Source organism: Neovison vison, chromosome 3 (assembly GCF_020171115.1).
Source record: "Neovison vison isolate M4711 chromosome 3, ASM_NN_V1, whole genome shotgun sequence".
Taxonomy (NCBI): domain Eukaryota; kingdom Metazoa; phylum Chordata; class Mammalia; order Carnivora; family Mustelidae; genus Neogale; species Neogale vison.
This window is the reverse complement of record NC_058093.1, coordinates 69,330,435-69,345,121: the sequence shown is the minus strand read 5'-3', so window position 1 is coordinate 69,345,121 and position 14,687 is coordinate 69,330,435. Positions and strand designations below refer to the sequence as shown.

Sequence of the window (14,687 nt, the reverse complement as noted above, 5' to 3'; positions counted from 1 at the left end):
GACTTGGAACATTTTGCAGCAGCACTCTTAAGATCTTAGATATCCCTTCTTCCACTTCCCTTAAAGGAAGTTTGGGGTCAATTCGCACCCTCTTGTCAAATAAACGAACGAAATGTGCTTCATTTCTTCACCTCCCAGGACCCTCGCTTCTTAAGACTTGGACCTTCAGGGTTGGAGCCATTCCAGAAACCTGGGGACTGGACATTTAAAGTGTCCTGCCTCGCTCTAGCTGCTCACTTCCCTGCCACACCACCACCCCTTTGCCTTATCTTTAACCCAGAAAAGAACATTTTAAGTTTACTTCTGATGAAAGTAGGCATTTTTTTTTAGTTCTGATAGCAATGCCTGGGAACATGGGGATTCTTTCCTTCTTTGTGAGGTTAGAAATGAATACAGTCTACCATTGCAGTCAAGGGCAGATGTCTTATGAATATTTCTGAGAAATGAAGTCATCCCCATCAGGGTATGGGGTAAGTTTCCATAATTAAAGCCCCCGAGTGCTAAGTGTTTTTAGGACAATGTAATTTAAGGTTTTTCACATTTAGAAACTGAATACGTCCCCCTCCAAAAAAGAAACTGAATATGCCCAGCATTCTACCAGCACAAGCGGTTACTACAGGGGCACACTAGAAGTTTAATATTAAACCTCTTAAAAGATGCAAGTAGAGATATTTTCCTTTAGAACACCTAAGCAGCAAGTTGAGAAAAACAAATCTGGATGGCATCAGACAGGACAGCTACTTGCTTGCCCTTGTGTCTGACACATATATATCGCAGACAGAAAATACAAACGTTTTGGGGGAGGTGTTGTGTAGATGCAGTATTACTTTTTCCTTGCAAAAATTAATTCTTAATTAATCAGGGACAGAGGGATTATGCGTATTTTTTTGGATTTCACTCCTCATTCAATAAATACACTAGAGAGGATGAAGTTGAAGCAACCTAACAGAGAAAAGAATATTCTTCATGGAAAAAAAAAAATGGAATGAAACTGGATTTGGAGTAAGCAGACATGAGGACTCGGTACACAGTTTAGCTACATATACTTCTGTGTGATGTCAAGGAAAGCCCTTGACATCTACTAAGCTCAATTTCTCCACGTATAAATGGTGGATAATATAAGTCCTGTTCATTTCATAAAGTTGTTTTGAGGTTCAGGATGGGAGGTATATAAGTTCCCTATATATACTATGTAGTGTGATTCACCTATTAATTATTAAGTTTTGTTTATAATCCTGGCTAGCGAGTTGATGTGAATATTTTTCTAAGTAGATGATAACACTTGTATTCCATTCAGGTCTATAAGGTAATAATTGAGTAAGATGAGGTTACTCTGTAATAATTATTTTTAAATAAAGTATCCATGACATCTTTCCTCATCAATGCTCTAAGAATAAACCCAGGAGGACATTTTGAACCCTCTTTGGCCCGAGAAAGGTGGTAGACCACAGTCCAGAACACAGATTCCGGAGCCAGACAAACCTGGACCAAATCCTGGGTCCAACACAGGGAAGTGATTCAACCTACGCCCGTTTCCGAATCCACAAAATGGAGATGATATTAATACCTACCTCACAGTTCTGTTGAAAAAATTGAATTAGATTTGTTGAGCACAGTCCCTCGCATACGTGTGCTCAATAAATGTTGGCTGTGATTGAATACAACTGCACTTCCTTTTCTGTTTCCAGTCTGCTTGTGAGGTTGAGAGAGGGTAAGCAGGTATTCTTACACCCGCTTTGCAATTTAAGAGATTTGTAATCTGGAGATGTTAGGTACTCACTGGTGATTTGGAGACTAGAATCCAGGGCTCTGGAGCTCCGTCTTAACCTTCACTTTATTCAGCAGTCTCGTGGGTCAAATGCGTGTGTCTCAAATGCTGTCCTTAAATTCTCATGATAGAATTAATTTTTAAGCTCAAAGAACTCACTATCTGGCATCACGTCTTTAGTCTCAGCATCTCCACAGATAGCAGAGATGCAAACCACACCTCCCTTTAAGGCTCTTCAGTGGTCCCCAAATGGCTATAAAATACTATCCATCACACAAAGGGTACACAGCAGACACTCCACCCCCACCCCTGCAATCTGACTTGGGCCAAACTCTCCAGTCCCATTTACTAGCACTCATGGTCTGGGCATTCATTCAGTGTGAAACAGCTTATTGTTCCCTGCTGGAACTTTCCTGACATCTTTCTGGCCCCAGGCCCACCCCTGCACTCCTGTCAGGCTAGGAGTTCTTTCTTTGTTCCAGGAAAAAGAGCACTAAGATATTATTATTTTATTATTATTATTATTATTATTATTATTATTTTTGCTGCTGTAAAGAAAGGCCTTGAGAATGAGCCTAACATTCAACAAGGACTAAATGTATTAGGGACATTCAGAAGGCTGGCTACTATGCACCTATTAAAAATCCTATCCTGGAAGAACATTTAAGGTTAAGGGAGAATACCACAATGTATTTTTAAGGGCAAAAAGTTAGAAATTGAAAAATGACCAAAGGGATATGCACCAAAATGCTGATAATTATCTCTGGGAGATGGGATTGCAGGTGCTATTTATTTTTCTTTAACTCTTTAAGGTAGCTTCCAAATTTTCTGCAATGAACACATTGACTTTAACAATAAAAAGTCATTAAAACCTTGAGGTAATCTTATAATGAGGCCTATGCTGTAAATGGGCAGCTACACCCATCTTCCCCTCTCCCAAATCTGAATCTCAATGGCAGTAATCCAGTGGTTGGCTGCTTGGGCACGTAAACATGAGGGTTAAGTAGTAAATTGCCTTCATAGGGGAGAGGCAGCAAATCCAAACCCAAGAAGTGGCCCACTGAATGCAATCATTTCTTCTGGTAAATTTTACAAGCTTTCACTTAGGGCACAGCAATCTCTCCAGAAAAAAACAAAGGCAAAGTTTGTCATGCAGTGAAAGAAAAGATTCACAATGAATTTCTCAGTTCATAAAGATTAGGGTCTGTAAATCATGTTTCGTTTTTCATCTGATTTGTATCTGAGAATGAATTTCATAACTTTGAACATTTCTTGGCATAGCCCAACAGAAATCAAAGCCCTAGGCACCACTGATTTTAGGCTTGCTAATCTGGGCTCCCCTGAGGAAGCAAATTTCCCTGTAATTATCAGGATTTCAAATTTCACACCGTCAAATCAGTTTGGACAGATAAAGACCCAGTTAAAAGAGGCTCTGCTAATTTAGAGAAAATACACAGCCTCTCAAATGCCCTCTAGAGTAAGTGTGTGGAACAGCAGGTGGGGGTTGCCTTAATGCAGCCAACTGATCCGATTAACACCCCCACTCCCACCGTGTATTTTCTCATATCATTTAATCATCTAAATTGTTTCCTTTTAAACTTATGCCCTATAGCATATGTTAGAAAATATTAATTTATCCCATGAAATAAAGGACCTCAACTTTCTGAGTTCCTGGCCTGTTTGGAAGATTCCAGAATCTGCCAAGAATTCTCTTTCTGTATGTGTGTGTGTGTATTCATATATCATGTCTTTGTTACACATATTTACATATTTATATATTATTTCTTTGATATGCATACATATATATATATATATCCCCTCTTCTGCTCAAGCCAACTAACTTAACCCTTTCCCTACTAGTTAAGCTTCTAGACTTGTAAGGAATTTCAGAACGGCAGACCTACCTTTGGCAAATGGCATCTATTTCATTTCCCTCCCACCTTTAGGCAGGTTTCGGACGGATCATGCCAAGAGTGGGACATCATAACTCACTTTTCTTGGAAGAAGAGGTTGAGAGGCATATAGGTATGACCAGAGCCCGCTTCGTGTCCTTGAAGCCTCTTTTTATCCAGGGAGCCCCTGAGCTTATAAATCCCTGCTTATCTGGTCAGGGTACATATTTTTGCCTGTGGCCCCTATCCGAAGTCTGCTCAAATGTAAGCAGAAGGAACATTTCTATTGGCAAGGAACTCCCCTGTATCTACTTGCTGTAGGGTAACCTCTTGTCTTTAGAGTTATAAACAAAGCAAAATCAAAACAACTAGCTCCGAGAGCTCATCTGAGATTTGATGGCCCTGTCTGTGAGCTACAACAACAGCACCGTCAAACTGTCACTGTTCTATAGTACTTGCCCCCCAATGCCATCCAGGTCTGCACCTGTGAAACCAGGATGGGCATTGTGAGTCACTCTGCCTGCCACCACACAAAAAGCTAATTTCACATTCAGAATGTATGTTTTTTTTCAATACCAATAGCAACAAGAGTATGCCAAAAAATTTCCCCTGAAGCTCTATTCTGTTTTTTAAACTACAGAACATTCTTTCATAGTCTGACAGTTAAAATGCTGCAGTTAATGTAATAAACAGAGAATTTTTCTAAGTAGCCTGTCAAAACAAGTGACATTTTTTTTTTTTTTGCTAGCGAGTCTCAGATTCAGAACAATGGGAAGTACCTTTCAAAGCAACATCTTCATTATACAATCAAATTCTCAAAGTAATCTTCTCATCAAAGAATATTGTGTTATTTCTTTCCCAGTAATTATCAGAGTTCTGCAGCCCCTCCAGCAGTGGTGACTATTATAAAATGCAGCTGTGCTGAGTTAAAAAAAAATTGGGGGGTCCTGCCCCGGTCGATATGGAGCCAATGCATCTCTTGCCTCCACATTTCCTAATGACTTGGCTGTCTGGGCAATAAAAAGTCCACATTTCCAGGACTTTTGAACATGCCCTCAAGTTTCGAGAAGCAAAGTGCTCAGCTAGTCTCTTTAAGGGTAACAGTGATACTGGCAATTCTTGGTCAACTAAGCATATTGCCTTTCCACTTAGATAAAATAAAACAGAAGCTCCACAAGTCATTATCAGACTCTCCTCCAAAAGTGTGTGTGTGTGTGTGTGTGTGTGTGTGTGTGTAGGGTTTGAAAGTCTGTCCCCTGAGATTCCTTCTTTTTCACTTTCCTCTCTCATCTCTTAGGGGCTGTCTTTCCAACAGAAAGAAAAGGAGTACTGAGTCAGAAGAACTACCAGCTCGATTCCAATTTCGTAGTTTCACAGAACCCGGAAAGACAGGAAAAATCCCAAGGCCACCCAAGAGATGCGTCTTGGAATACAGGTGAAACCTGTACTTTCCAGTGATTGACAGGAAAAATCCAACCTTTGGAATGTAGTTTTCTCTGAAGAATCTTCAGGCTGCCAAGGATCATGCAATTCAGTGAAGAAAAGAAGCACAAGAACAAGGTTCCTATTTCTAAGGGTCACTCATGAAAACAGCTCTCAGGCTCTTGTGGGGGTGAATCAAGCAATTAGCATGAATGTTTCTGGCACACAGCAGGCACTCAATAAATGTTTATTGCATCAGAATCTAATTTGGGAATGCCTCCCCAACTGGATTATAAAATCTCCAAAGGCAGGAACCATTTTACTACTTAAAAAAACAAAACAAAATACAACAAAACCTCTTTGGCCCATACTCAAAAATCTCTGTGAATCGAATGGCATTTCTGCTTCCCTTGAAGCAACTAAAGAGCTGAGGGCACATTAGCTGGGACTATATATTCGTCTGACCATTCATTCACCCAGCAAATGTTAATGATGGTCTGCTGGGTGGAATGCACAGAGCTAGGAATATGGCTTTCTCTAACTTCTATGCCAGATTAAATCCCCCTTTCCATATTATATTCTATTAATATTCACTACATTTTCCTTTGTAGCATGTACAACAGCTATGATAAAATTATTCCTTGCATAACTGTTGAAGATCTGTCTCTTGGACTAGGCAGAAAGCCCCAGCAAGGAGATGCAACCCTCTTATTTGATGCTTCAGCCTTAGCAACTAACATAGTTTCTAAAACAAAATAGGTGTTTATTGAATATTGGTTAAATGAATGAATGAATGAAGTAAAATGAGATGTGCCCTTGCCTTTCAGAAACTCCCAGCCTAAAGAAATGTTTCTCAACAGCAGCATTAGTTTCAGGATGGCTCTTTATTGTGTAGGGTCCTAGGTCTTGTTGGGTGTGTTGAGCATCCTTTGGTCCTAGCCACCGCCAGGTGAATGGCAGAAGTGTGCTCCCCCAAGCACTGATGCAACCAAAACACCATTCTCCTTTCCAAATGCCCCTTAGGAGCTGTCCCACTTCTGATTCAGAACCACTGTATGGTGTTGGCTTGAATGAAAGTGGCAGCAAGAAGTGGATGGATCCAGGGAGAGGGGATGCAGGCTGATGTGAAAGAAAACACGGGTTAGCACAGTGTTCATCTGAGTCCTCCATGTCCTGATGATTCTCTTGTGTCCCCTTAGCCACCCACACCTGTGATCTGCAGATACAGCACCCACTGCATGGGCAATATTCTCAGATGCTACTTATAATTAGGTCAGTGAAGTCCTGGCTTTTCTGTTTGATGGTTTGGATTTTTCCATAAAATTTTTGTTTGAAGGAAGGGTTTTGAGGCTAAAAGGACCAAATCAGAACCCATGTACTAAAGCTAAAAATGATGGTGCTAACTAGAATCAGGGTAGACCTTTGATCCACATGGTAGTGCATATGAAGGCTCAAGAGAAAGTTTTGACCAAGGGGACATAACTTGACAAAAAAATAAAATATACTGAAGGAAGGAAACAGGAGCACTGAGAAGTACTGTAAGTTGGTCTAAGTACTCTAAGTGGCAGATGTTGGGGAAGTTGGTCTGAGGGACTTGGCACTTTTGGAAAGGGCCCAGTGGACATACAAGACATGCAAAGTTCAATGCTCTTGTCAAGGCCCACTAATAAACAGAGGCTGGCCAAGCCGGTGACTCAGAGCGACATCCATGGCTGCTCGCCCTGGTCGCAGGGTGGAGGGCCGTTTTATTCTCAGAAGAAAAACACAAGCCTGTATGCGGGGGCCTCAGAACCAAGTGCCCAGTTATCCCTTATTGAAAAGGTTTCCCCTAGCTTGGGGCCGTGGCATATGCTTCTCTGTATGCCCCAGAGCAACCGGGAGAGCTCCCTGAGTAAAAGAGGGGCTCAGTAACTTCTTCCCGAATCCACCTGATTAAACATTTCAGAATCCTCCAACATAGCTGATGGGTTGTAACTGAAGCGGGGGGGGGGGGTGTTGGCTGAGAGGGAAGGGGGAGATGGAAGGCGTTCTGATGACCCTCGTCCTCTTGCATTAGAAAGAAAGGGGCTGTCGCAGTCTGGCACAGAAACTGAGCAGTTTCTGTTCGTCATCGCCCAAAGGTCGTTTAATAGGTGGATTCCGTGTTGACATCCTGAACCAACCGCTAAAAATCTGTACGGTTTTAACTCATGCGGAAGGGAAATGGAATTCTCTAGCTCAAAAATAAGACGGAGGGGGGTCAAACGCTGCTGTGTCGCCCCTCAGAGGCTCTCCTTGGGTCCCTGGTGAAGGCGGGGACTTGGGAAAGCAGCCCGGCTCCCTCGCTCCCGCCGTGGCCCCGGGGACCTGCAGGGGGCGCCGGCGCGCCCTCACTCACGGTTTGCGGAGGATCATCCTCATGTGGGCGTCAGGGCCCATCTGCGACAGCAGCAGCATGGTGTCCTGCAGCTCCTCATCACACTCCTTCTTCTCCTCCTCAGTAGGCAAGGGGGCATCCTCGTGCTCGTCATCCAGAAATCGATAAAATAAATATTTGTCTTGGAAGTGGTGCTCCTGGTCCACTAGATGGAACATGAAGGCAGGCGTCACCCGGTGTCCCTCGGCCTCCCAGCCCCGTTTACCAGAAGCAAAGGGACGGTGTCGGCCGCGATAGCCAAGTGACAGCGAAGTGCTGAGCCTCCTCAGCGCCCTCCCTCCGCCTCGCCCAGGGCCGTGCAGCTGGGAGACGTGACCTCCCACGCCGCGGCCCAGCACCTCGCCGCCCTCTCGGACCCGCCCGGCTCCAGCTCGCCCTGCCCCTGTCTGATGCTGAGCCTGCCAACTTTTCGGAGATGAGCACTTTGACCCGCAAAAATTGCTCTGGTGACATTTTCTAGCCTGTGGGCCTTGTGCCCCTAACAGGAAAATAACCAACTGCCAAATGATGCTCTATACTGGTTTTTGAGCCCAGACTTCAAACAACCCTACTTAATAGGGATCAGGATTCATGCCTTTCTTTCTGTGTGTGCTGTTTGTAAACATGTCTGTCTGCACTGGGGGAAAAAAAGTTAGAGTAAAATTAATTGTTTGAACAAAACTGACTAGACCAAGCTTCTAGGTCATATAACCTTAGAAGGAACAGTTGAGATTTTAAAAGTTTTTTTTTTTTTCTCATTCCTTTTAAAGAAAAAGACTTTGGGGACAGTCAGTTGGCTCAGAATCTCTCATTGCTATATCTTAAGGCTTTAAAGCCCCCTTTCAGGATGGAGCACGGACACTACAGAAAGATGCAGGGAAGGAGTAGATTCTTGCTGCTCAATATGTGATCCCAGACCACAGCATGGGCATCAGGTAGAAGTGGGCTGGCAATACGGACCCTCAAGACCCATCCCAAAGCTGCTGAATCAGAATCTGCATTCGAGCCATATGGTCATCCTGTGTGTGTACAAAGTGGCCCTCCCAGATGACACCTCCATTAAAAGGCAGCTTTGGAATTCATTACTTTCTTTCACACCATCAGCCCAGCCACATGTTTCGTTGCTCTTCATTCTGCCCCTGCGACAGGATGGCTGTGCTCAGAGTATAATCACACGATCAATGAGCCGTGAATGCAAACTAATAAACTTAATTGGAACTGATGCACTCTGGCCACAATTTCATTTTCCCTTCCACATTCTCCCAAGTTAGGAAGGCACAATGGGGGAAGAGAGCAACCGATCGCCTCCACTTGCTGCATTTGTGTTCCTAAATGAGGATCCTAGCTCTGCAGGCCCCTGAAGGGATCATAGTTCTTGACCATGTGGGACTGTAGCAACAACTCACGGGGGAAATGCACTTAGCCCTTGCAGAGGGTTTTCCCGGGACCATGGCTCATCTTACCGTGGTTGAGAACATTGTCCTCCACCAGCACCTGCCACATGCCAACAGCCTGAGTTCGGGAGTGAACGCATGAAGTCTGCTGCAGCATCCAGTCCACCAGCTCGGTCCCCACACAGCACTGCCTAGGGAGAGGGAGGACACAAAGGGTGGGAAGTCATCCCCTTGCAGACGAAAGCTGGGAGATGGCTTTTGAAAGACCTTCCTGAAATGCTTGCGTTCTTCCACCATAAGAGGTCTCATGCCAACAAATCACGGCACAGTGTGGCCTCCGGTTCTCAAATTTTCACACAGAACAGTAAAACCACTCGGCTCACAGGGAAATCTTCCAGGCAATAAAAGAGCATTACCAACTGCAGCTCCAGGGGATACTGAAGGTTCCATGAGATGGGGAACATGACCTAACAAGCTAATCCCAGGAACAGAAACCTTTTCGCCCTGAGGCCGTCCCAGAAAATCTCAGTGTAAAAGGAAGGCAAAGTGGAATTCTGACTTCCTTCACCTGAGCCTTGCGAGGAAGGGGTTAATGTTTGTGAGGCACTTGGAGGTGCTCCATGAAAGGCGCTGTATAAGTGCAAAATTATATAGCACTTTATATTTTCAAGTAATACTACTGATCTTCCTCAGAGGGGTGTTGGGAGAAACAAGCAATTAGCGATGCAAATCTCTTTGAAAAAAGTCCTATGTAATGAGCATCAGCACTGTGGCAGAGCCTGTCATCTGAGGAGCTCCACACGCTTTCTGTAATAGTCACACATTCACCCCCAAGTTGCCCCTCAGTGGTAAGTTTTCTGGGATGGGCAAACTCCGGGCATTAGTTAGGAAACATATAATCACACACACACACACACACACACACACAGTGGGGTGGGAGAGAAGGGCAGGTGTTTGGGGCATGATGATTCAAAGGTGGAAATGGAATCTTGAAGCCTTAGGAGCGGATCCTATGGGACAACACAGGAAGTCACAGAGCAGCTGGGTCTGTGTCACTGGTGGCCTCCCCTCCCCAGCTAAGGATGGCACCATCTCTGGGGTGGAGTTCAGGGAGCTCCTCTCTAGTTTAACCTGGGGAAGTGTCCCGGCACTGTGCACTTTAGTAAGAGGCTTAGCCTGGGAGGGGTCATGAGATACAGCAGTGGGTCTGCTACTTAGTAGCCATGTGACTAGGGCCATATCGTTTGAACTCTCTGATTCCTGGTTTTCTCATCTGTAAAAAAACAAAACAAAACAAACAAACACAAAAAACAAAAACAAAAAACAAGGAAGAAAAGATGGCCTCTAAGGCCGCTTCCAGTTCTAATATTCTAGGCACTCTGAGATCTGTCCAAGCTCCTGGGATGCCTGGATCCAGGTCCAACCCTGGAATATTTCACCAGGAAAATGTACTGAGAAGGCCATCAGGTTTCCAGGGCTGCCCTGAAAACAGTCTACACCCCCATAAAGAACTTCAGTGAGCAAAGGGGGGCACCTAGTTACTATTCATCCTAAACATATGACCTGTCAAAACATGCCTCTTCTAATTTGAGAATTTCTTAATGGGAAAAGTCATATAAAAGAATAAAAAATTAAATCCATGTGGCTTTTAACTCAATGACTGTCTTTACTAAAAGGATCTGAGATGATCCCAGAGCACCTGGGCCCTTGTACAGGGTATGAGAATCCTGCGGTCAGAAGCAGAGCAAAGACACATGGTCTTGCCGCTTGCATCTGATGGAATCACTGGGTTTCCCCTCCATTAATGATCTCTAGCCACTTTAGAATTAACAGCAGACCTTAGCATGGTGATCACTGGGGATGATACTGCATCTGGGGAGACTTCAAAGCTCTAATAGTGCAGCAGTGACATAAGGAGGTGGAGAATAGGAAGGAGAGAGATGGAACTGGGAAGTACAAGGTGTGGGGGCAAGGAACTCAAACTGGGATACAGAAAAAAGAAATCATCCCTTCAGCTTTCAATTGAGTCCATGGGTTATTACCAACAGATCGTTAATTTGTGTCATAGGGTGTGGAATAGACATGACACCTATATTTCAGGGATTTAAAATGTTAACACTATGGAGCAAGAAAGAGTTTATGGTTTCTGACTACTGGTTTCCATTTTGTCACAAAGATGACATATTTTAATGGAATTTCCCTAATGCAAGTCAACACTTGGAAAAGCATAGTCATATCTTAAGTCAGGAAAAAAAATAATAAAGACTTAAAAAGAAAAAGGTCCTTTAGCCATATGAGATTTTGAGATTTCTTAATGAGTTAAGGTGTTCTAAGTCTCTGGGAACATGTGACACATGATTTTTTTTTTTTTAAACCTTTACTTCTCTTAAAATTATAGCAGTGTGTAGAGACCACAGACTCAAAAGAATGAACCTCTAGGGTTGGAGTTCCAAATGCAGTAATCCAAAATGGTAGCTGGTAAATATCAACATGAAAAGGGCTAGATGAATAATCTGTCTTAAGAAATGGAATGTGTTGATAAGACTGAAGTGTTTCTCAAATCCTATCTCATTTCCAAAATTCTATCCAAGAAGAGGCCAATTAATGTAATAAATATACTGTCAGTTTGGGTCTTGTAAACATGTTCATGACAAGCACAAGCTGAAGAGGGTTTGTTTGCATGGAGTACAGAGAAGAGTTTGCCATGTTTTTCTTTCTCTGTCCTTGGGAAAAAGACTGAATCTTGAGGCACATGTATTCGAAGGTTCGCTGTAGGGTGAATCAGGTCTAATTTTACAGGTTCTATCATAGTTGATAGTCACTAGGAAGATATATATCCTTCATGATAACTTTAAAATTTGTCATCTAGCTTCTCCGTGTGCCTTAGGAATTTGGTTCATGTGAATCAAATGGGTCATGGCTCATGCCAGGTCTGACGGTTTCTGAAGTCATGTCTAGGCTAAATGGGAGAGTTGAGAGATTGCTGAGAGAGGGTTATGAGGGTGATCCATGGGTGAAAGGAGAGAGTTAAGGATACATACATACATAGACATACATAGACAATTCCAGTTCCTAAATCCTTGTCAAATTGAAAAAAAAAAAAAAATCAAAAGCCCAAATCAGACATGAATCTTCAGTTAACCTCCACTCTTCAGTCATCCCAGAAGATTCAGCTAAATAAGGTCTTAACTCCAGTGACAGCTCTAACGAGTCCTTATTGTAAATGATTATAGATGTGATACAGAGTTGCCTATCTCACTATATTTATACTAGAATGAAACCCTACAGTAGAAAATAAACTCTGTAAAGAACATTGTATAACAATTTTGTTCACTCCTGTATCCTTGGGGCTTAGAACACAATAGCATCTGGTGCCCAGTAGGTACTTAATACATTTGAGGAATGAATGACTAATAGAAGGAACTGAAGATCACCGCACTTGGACATCAACCAAGGTTGGTCGGTTTAAATCCTGGCTCTGCCACTCACTAGACTTGTGACTTGGACAAGGAAAACTATTTAATCTCTCTGAGCCTCAGTTTTATCATTGAAAAATGGCCTAACACCTACCCACCAGGGTTGTGGTAAGGATGAAATAGGATAATGTATGGAAACTGGCCTGGCAGAGGGCTTCAAGAGTAAATAAATGCTCAGTAAATGATTCGCCTAAAAAAATTAGCAATCATAAGTAAAAAAAATTTTTCTTCTCTTTGTTTATCACAATTAAACTAATGCCCAAGCTAATTGCTGGGAATATGAAGGATAATTAAAGTTAAGCAGGGGTCAAAAACAAGCTTAGATGTTCCAGAACCTGGAGGATTAGAAAACAAGCTGTCCATGGATGGAAAACAAGAAAATGCAAGTTTGTTCCAATTTCCCTGGACATGAGTCTGAAGGGCCCGGGGCTTTGGGGTTATTGCACATACCTGTACGTCTTTAGGTGGTATTTTCTATCTCTTATCATGTGAGGTGCTCGAGAGAGAATGGCATTTCGTAAAATTTTTCCAGCCCTGAGGATCTTCTCTGAAGGGACCTGGATTTTAATCCAGTGAAAGGAGAGGAAGAAGAAGAAGGAGAAATTATATAAGGAAAAAAAAAAAAAAACCCCAGATGAATACTTAAATCACTTTCTGACTCTGGCTTCACCAAATACAGCTCATTCACACATTTACATTGTTCACTTGTCTGACATGTCACTGTTTTATTTAAGAACTGAAACACACTGGATATTTACTGTGTCTAGAAAATGTATCCAAGGTTTCCTGATATGATGCTCTGACATACTGACCACCTCCAGCGGTTACTTAAGAAGTAACCACTTCTTAAGTTGACGGCTCATCAACCCACCTACATCCCATTACCTTGCTAATGGTGTTAGCAGGACGAAGAGGAACGTGAGGTTCAATGAGAGGTGTCTGAAAAATAAAATGTTAAGGCAAAAGAAAATTAAACAAAAAGTTCGCTAAAGAAAATTATGGGTTGGGATAATAAGAAATATCCATTTTTATAAAACTTAAAGTAGAATTAAAAAAAAACAAGAGATAAAATCTGCCTGAATAACTTGAATGCAGAGGCATTCAAAGGGCAAAATTAGACCTTCAATTTGCCAGAATTTAAATATAAATTATTAAAAATGAAAAAAACCAAACAGATAGGAATGATTAGATGTTTGCAGGCTTAATGAGAAGGGAATCAATATCTACTCAAAGCATAACAAACATCAGAGCAGAAGAAAAAGCGAAACAAGATAAATATGTATGGAGATTAAAATGACCTATCTCAGGGGATAGGCATAAAGTATTGATTTAGAATGGAAATGAGCGATTTCATCTTCTGTCATGTAGTTAAGATTATTTTTTTTTGCAATTTGTAATTTTAGGAGAAAAGTTTAAATTTCTAAATGATCCTTCCTGGTGGTTTTATGTACTCAAGTTCCTAGAACACACTGGGATAGCTACTGCACCATCCCTTTCATTTGTAAAGTGGTGTACAGTTTTCAGGATTCTGTGGCTGTCAGAACAGCTGTAGGGTCTGCATGAAGCTCCCACCATTATCTACATTCTTCAGATGAAGCTGCTGAATTAGGATCCCAGGAAAATCCCTTGGTACACAGCTACATAGGTAAGTCCATTAGTGCTACCAAACCCCTCCCTCTAGTTCTCCGTAATATCTGGCAATGGCATTTCCAAGTGGAAGAGAAAGATATGTGTGGCCACAGATAGTGGCAGAACCATCAATATGTGGTTTATGCTACTTCTAGAAGTAGGAAATGGTAGGAAGGTAGGAAAATGACGGCACTTTTAGTTATGAGATTGTGACAGGCAGAATAATGTCCCCCCGCCCCCAAGATGTCCACACCCTTATCTTCAGGACCTGTAGATATATTAAATTACATGACAAAAGGGACTCTGTGGTTGTGATTGCTAAGGCTCAAAATAGGGAGATTATCCTGGTGTTTCCCAGTGGGTCCAGTGTGATCATATGAGCTCTTAAAAGATGGAAGAGGGAAGTGAAAGTGTTATCAGAGAGAGGCAGCAGTGTGAGTCAGACTTGGCCTGACTTTGATGGCTTTGCTGATGGAAGAGGCCAAGAGCCAAGGAAGGAAGTCAGCCTCTAGAAGATGGAAAAGGTGAACCAATATACGGTTTTTCCATTAGAACCTCCAGGAGGAATTGGCTGCCAACACCTTTATTATTAACCCAGTGAGAACCATTTCAGACTTCTAACCTACACTACTGTGGAATTATTAATTTGTGTTGTTTAAAGCCACTAAGCTTGTGGTAATTCATTATAGCAGTAAACAAACAAACAAAAAA

The 14,687-nt window shown here is 42.4% G+C and overlaps 1 protein-coding gene across 3 annotated transcripts in view; it reads right to left on the bottom strand.

Annotated features, from left to right (window-relative positions):
* Window positions 1-14,687, bottom strand: part of RAPGEF4 (Rap guanine nucleotide exchange factor 4) — a 286,340-nt gene that overhangs the window by 72,166 nt on the left and 199,487 nt on the right. For 2 of the 3 annotated variants that reach the window (XM_044242346.1, XM_044242347.1), the window contains exons 7-10: window positions 13,233-13,286; window positions 12,798-12,904; window positions 8,941-9,062; window positions 7,460-7,643 (exon numbers count right to left, since the gene is read on the bottom strand). In XM_044242346.1, coding sequence (XP_044098281.1) covers window positions 7,460-7,643; window positions 8,941-9,062; window positions 12,798-12,904; window positions 13,233-13,286 — 467 coding nt within the window. The remainder of the gene's footprint in view (window positions 1-7,459; window positions 7,644-8,940; window positions 9,063-12,797; window positions 12,905-13,232; window positions 13,287-14,687) is intronic. The other variant, XM_044242349.1, reaches the window with a different exon arrangement.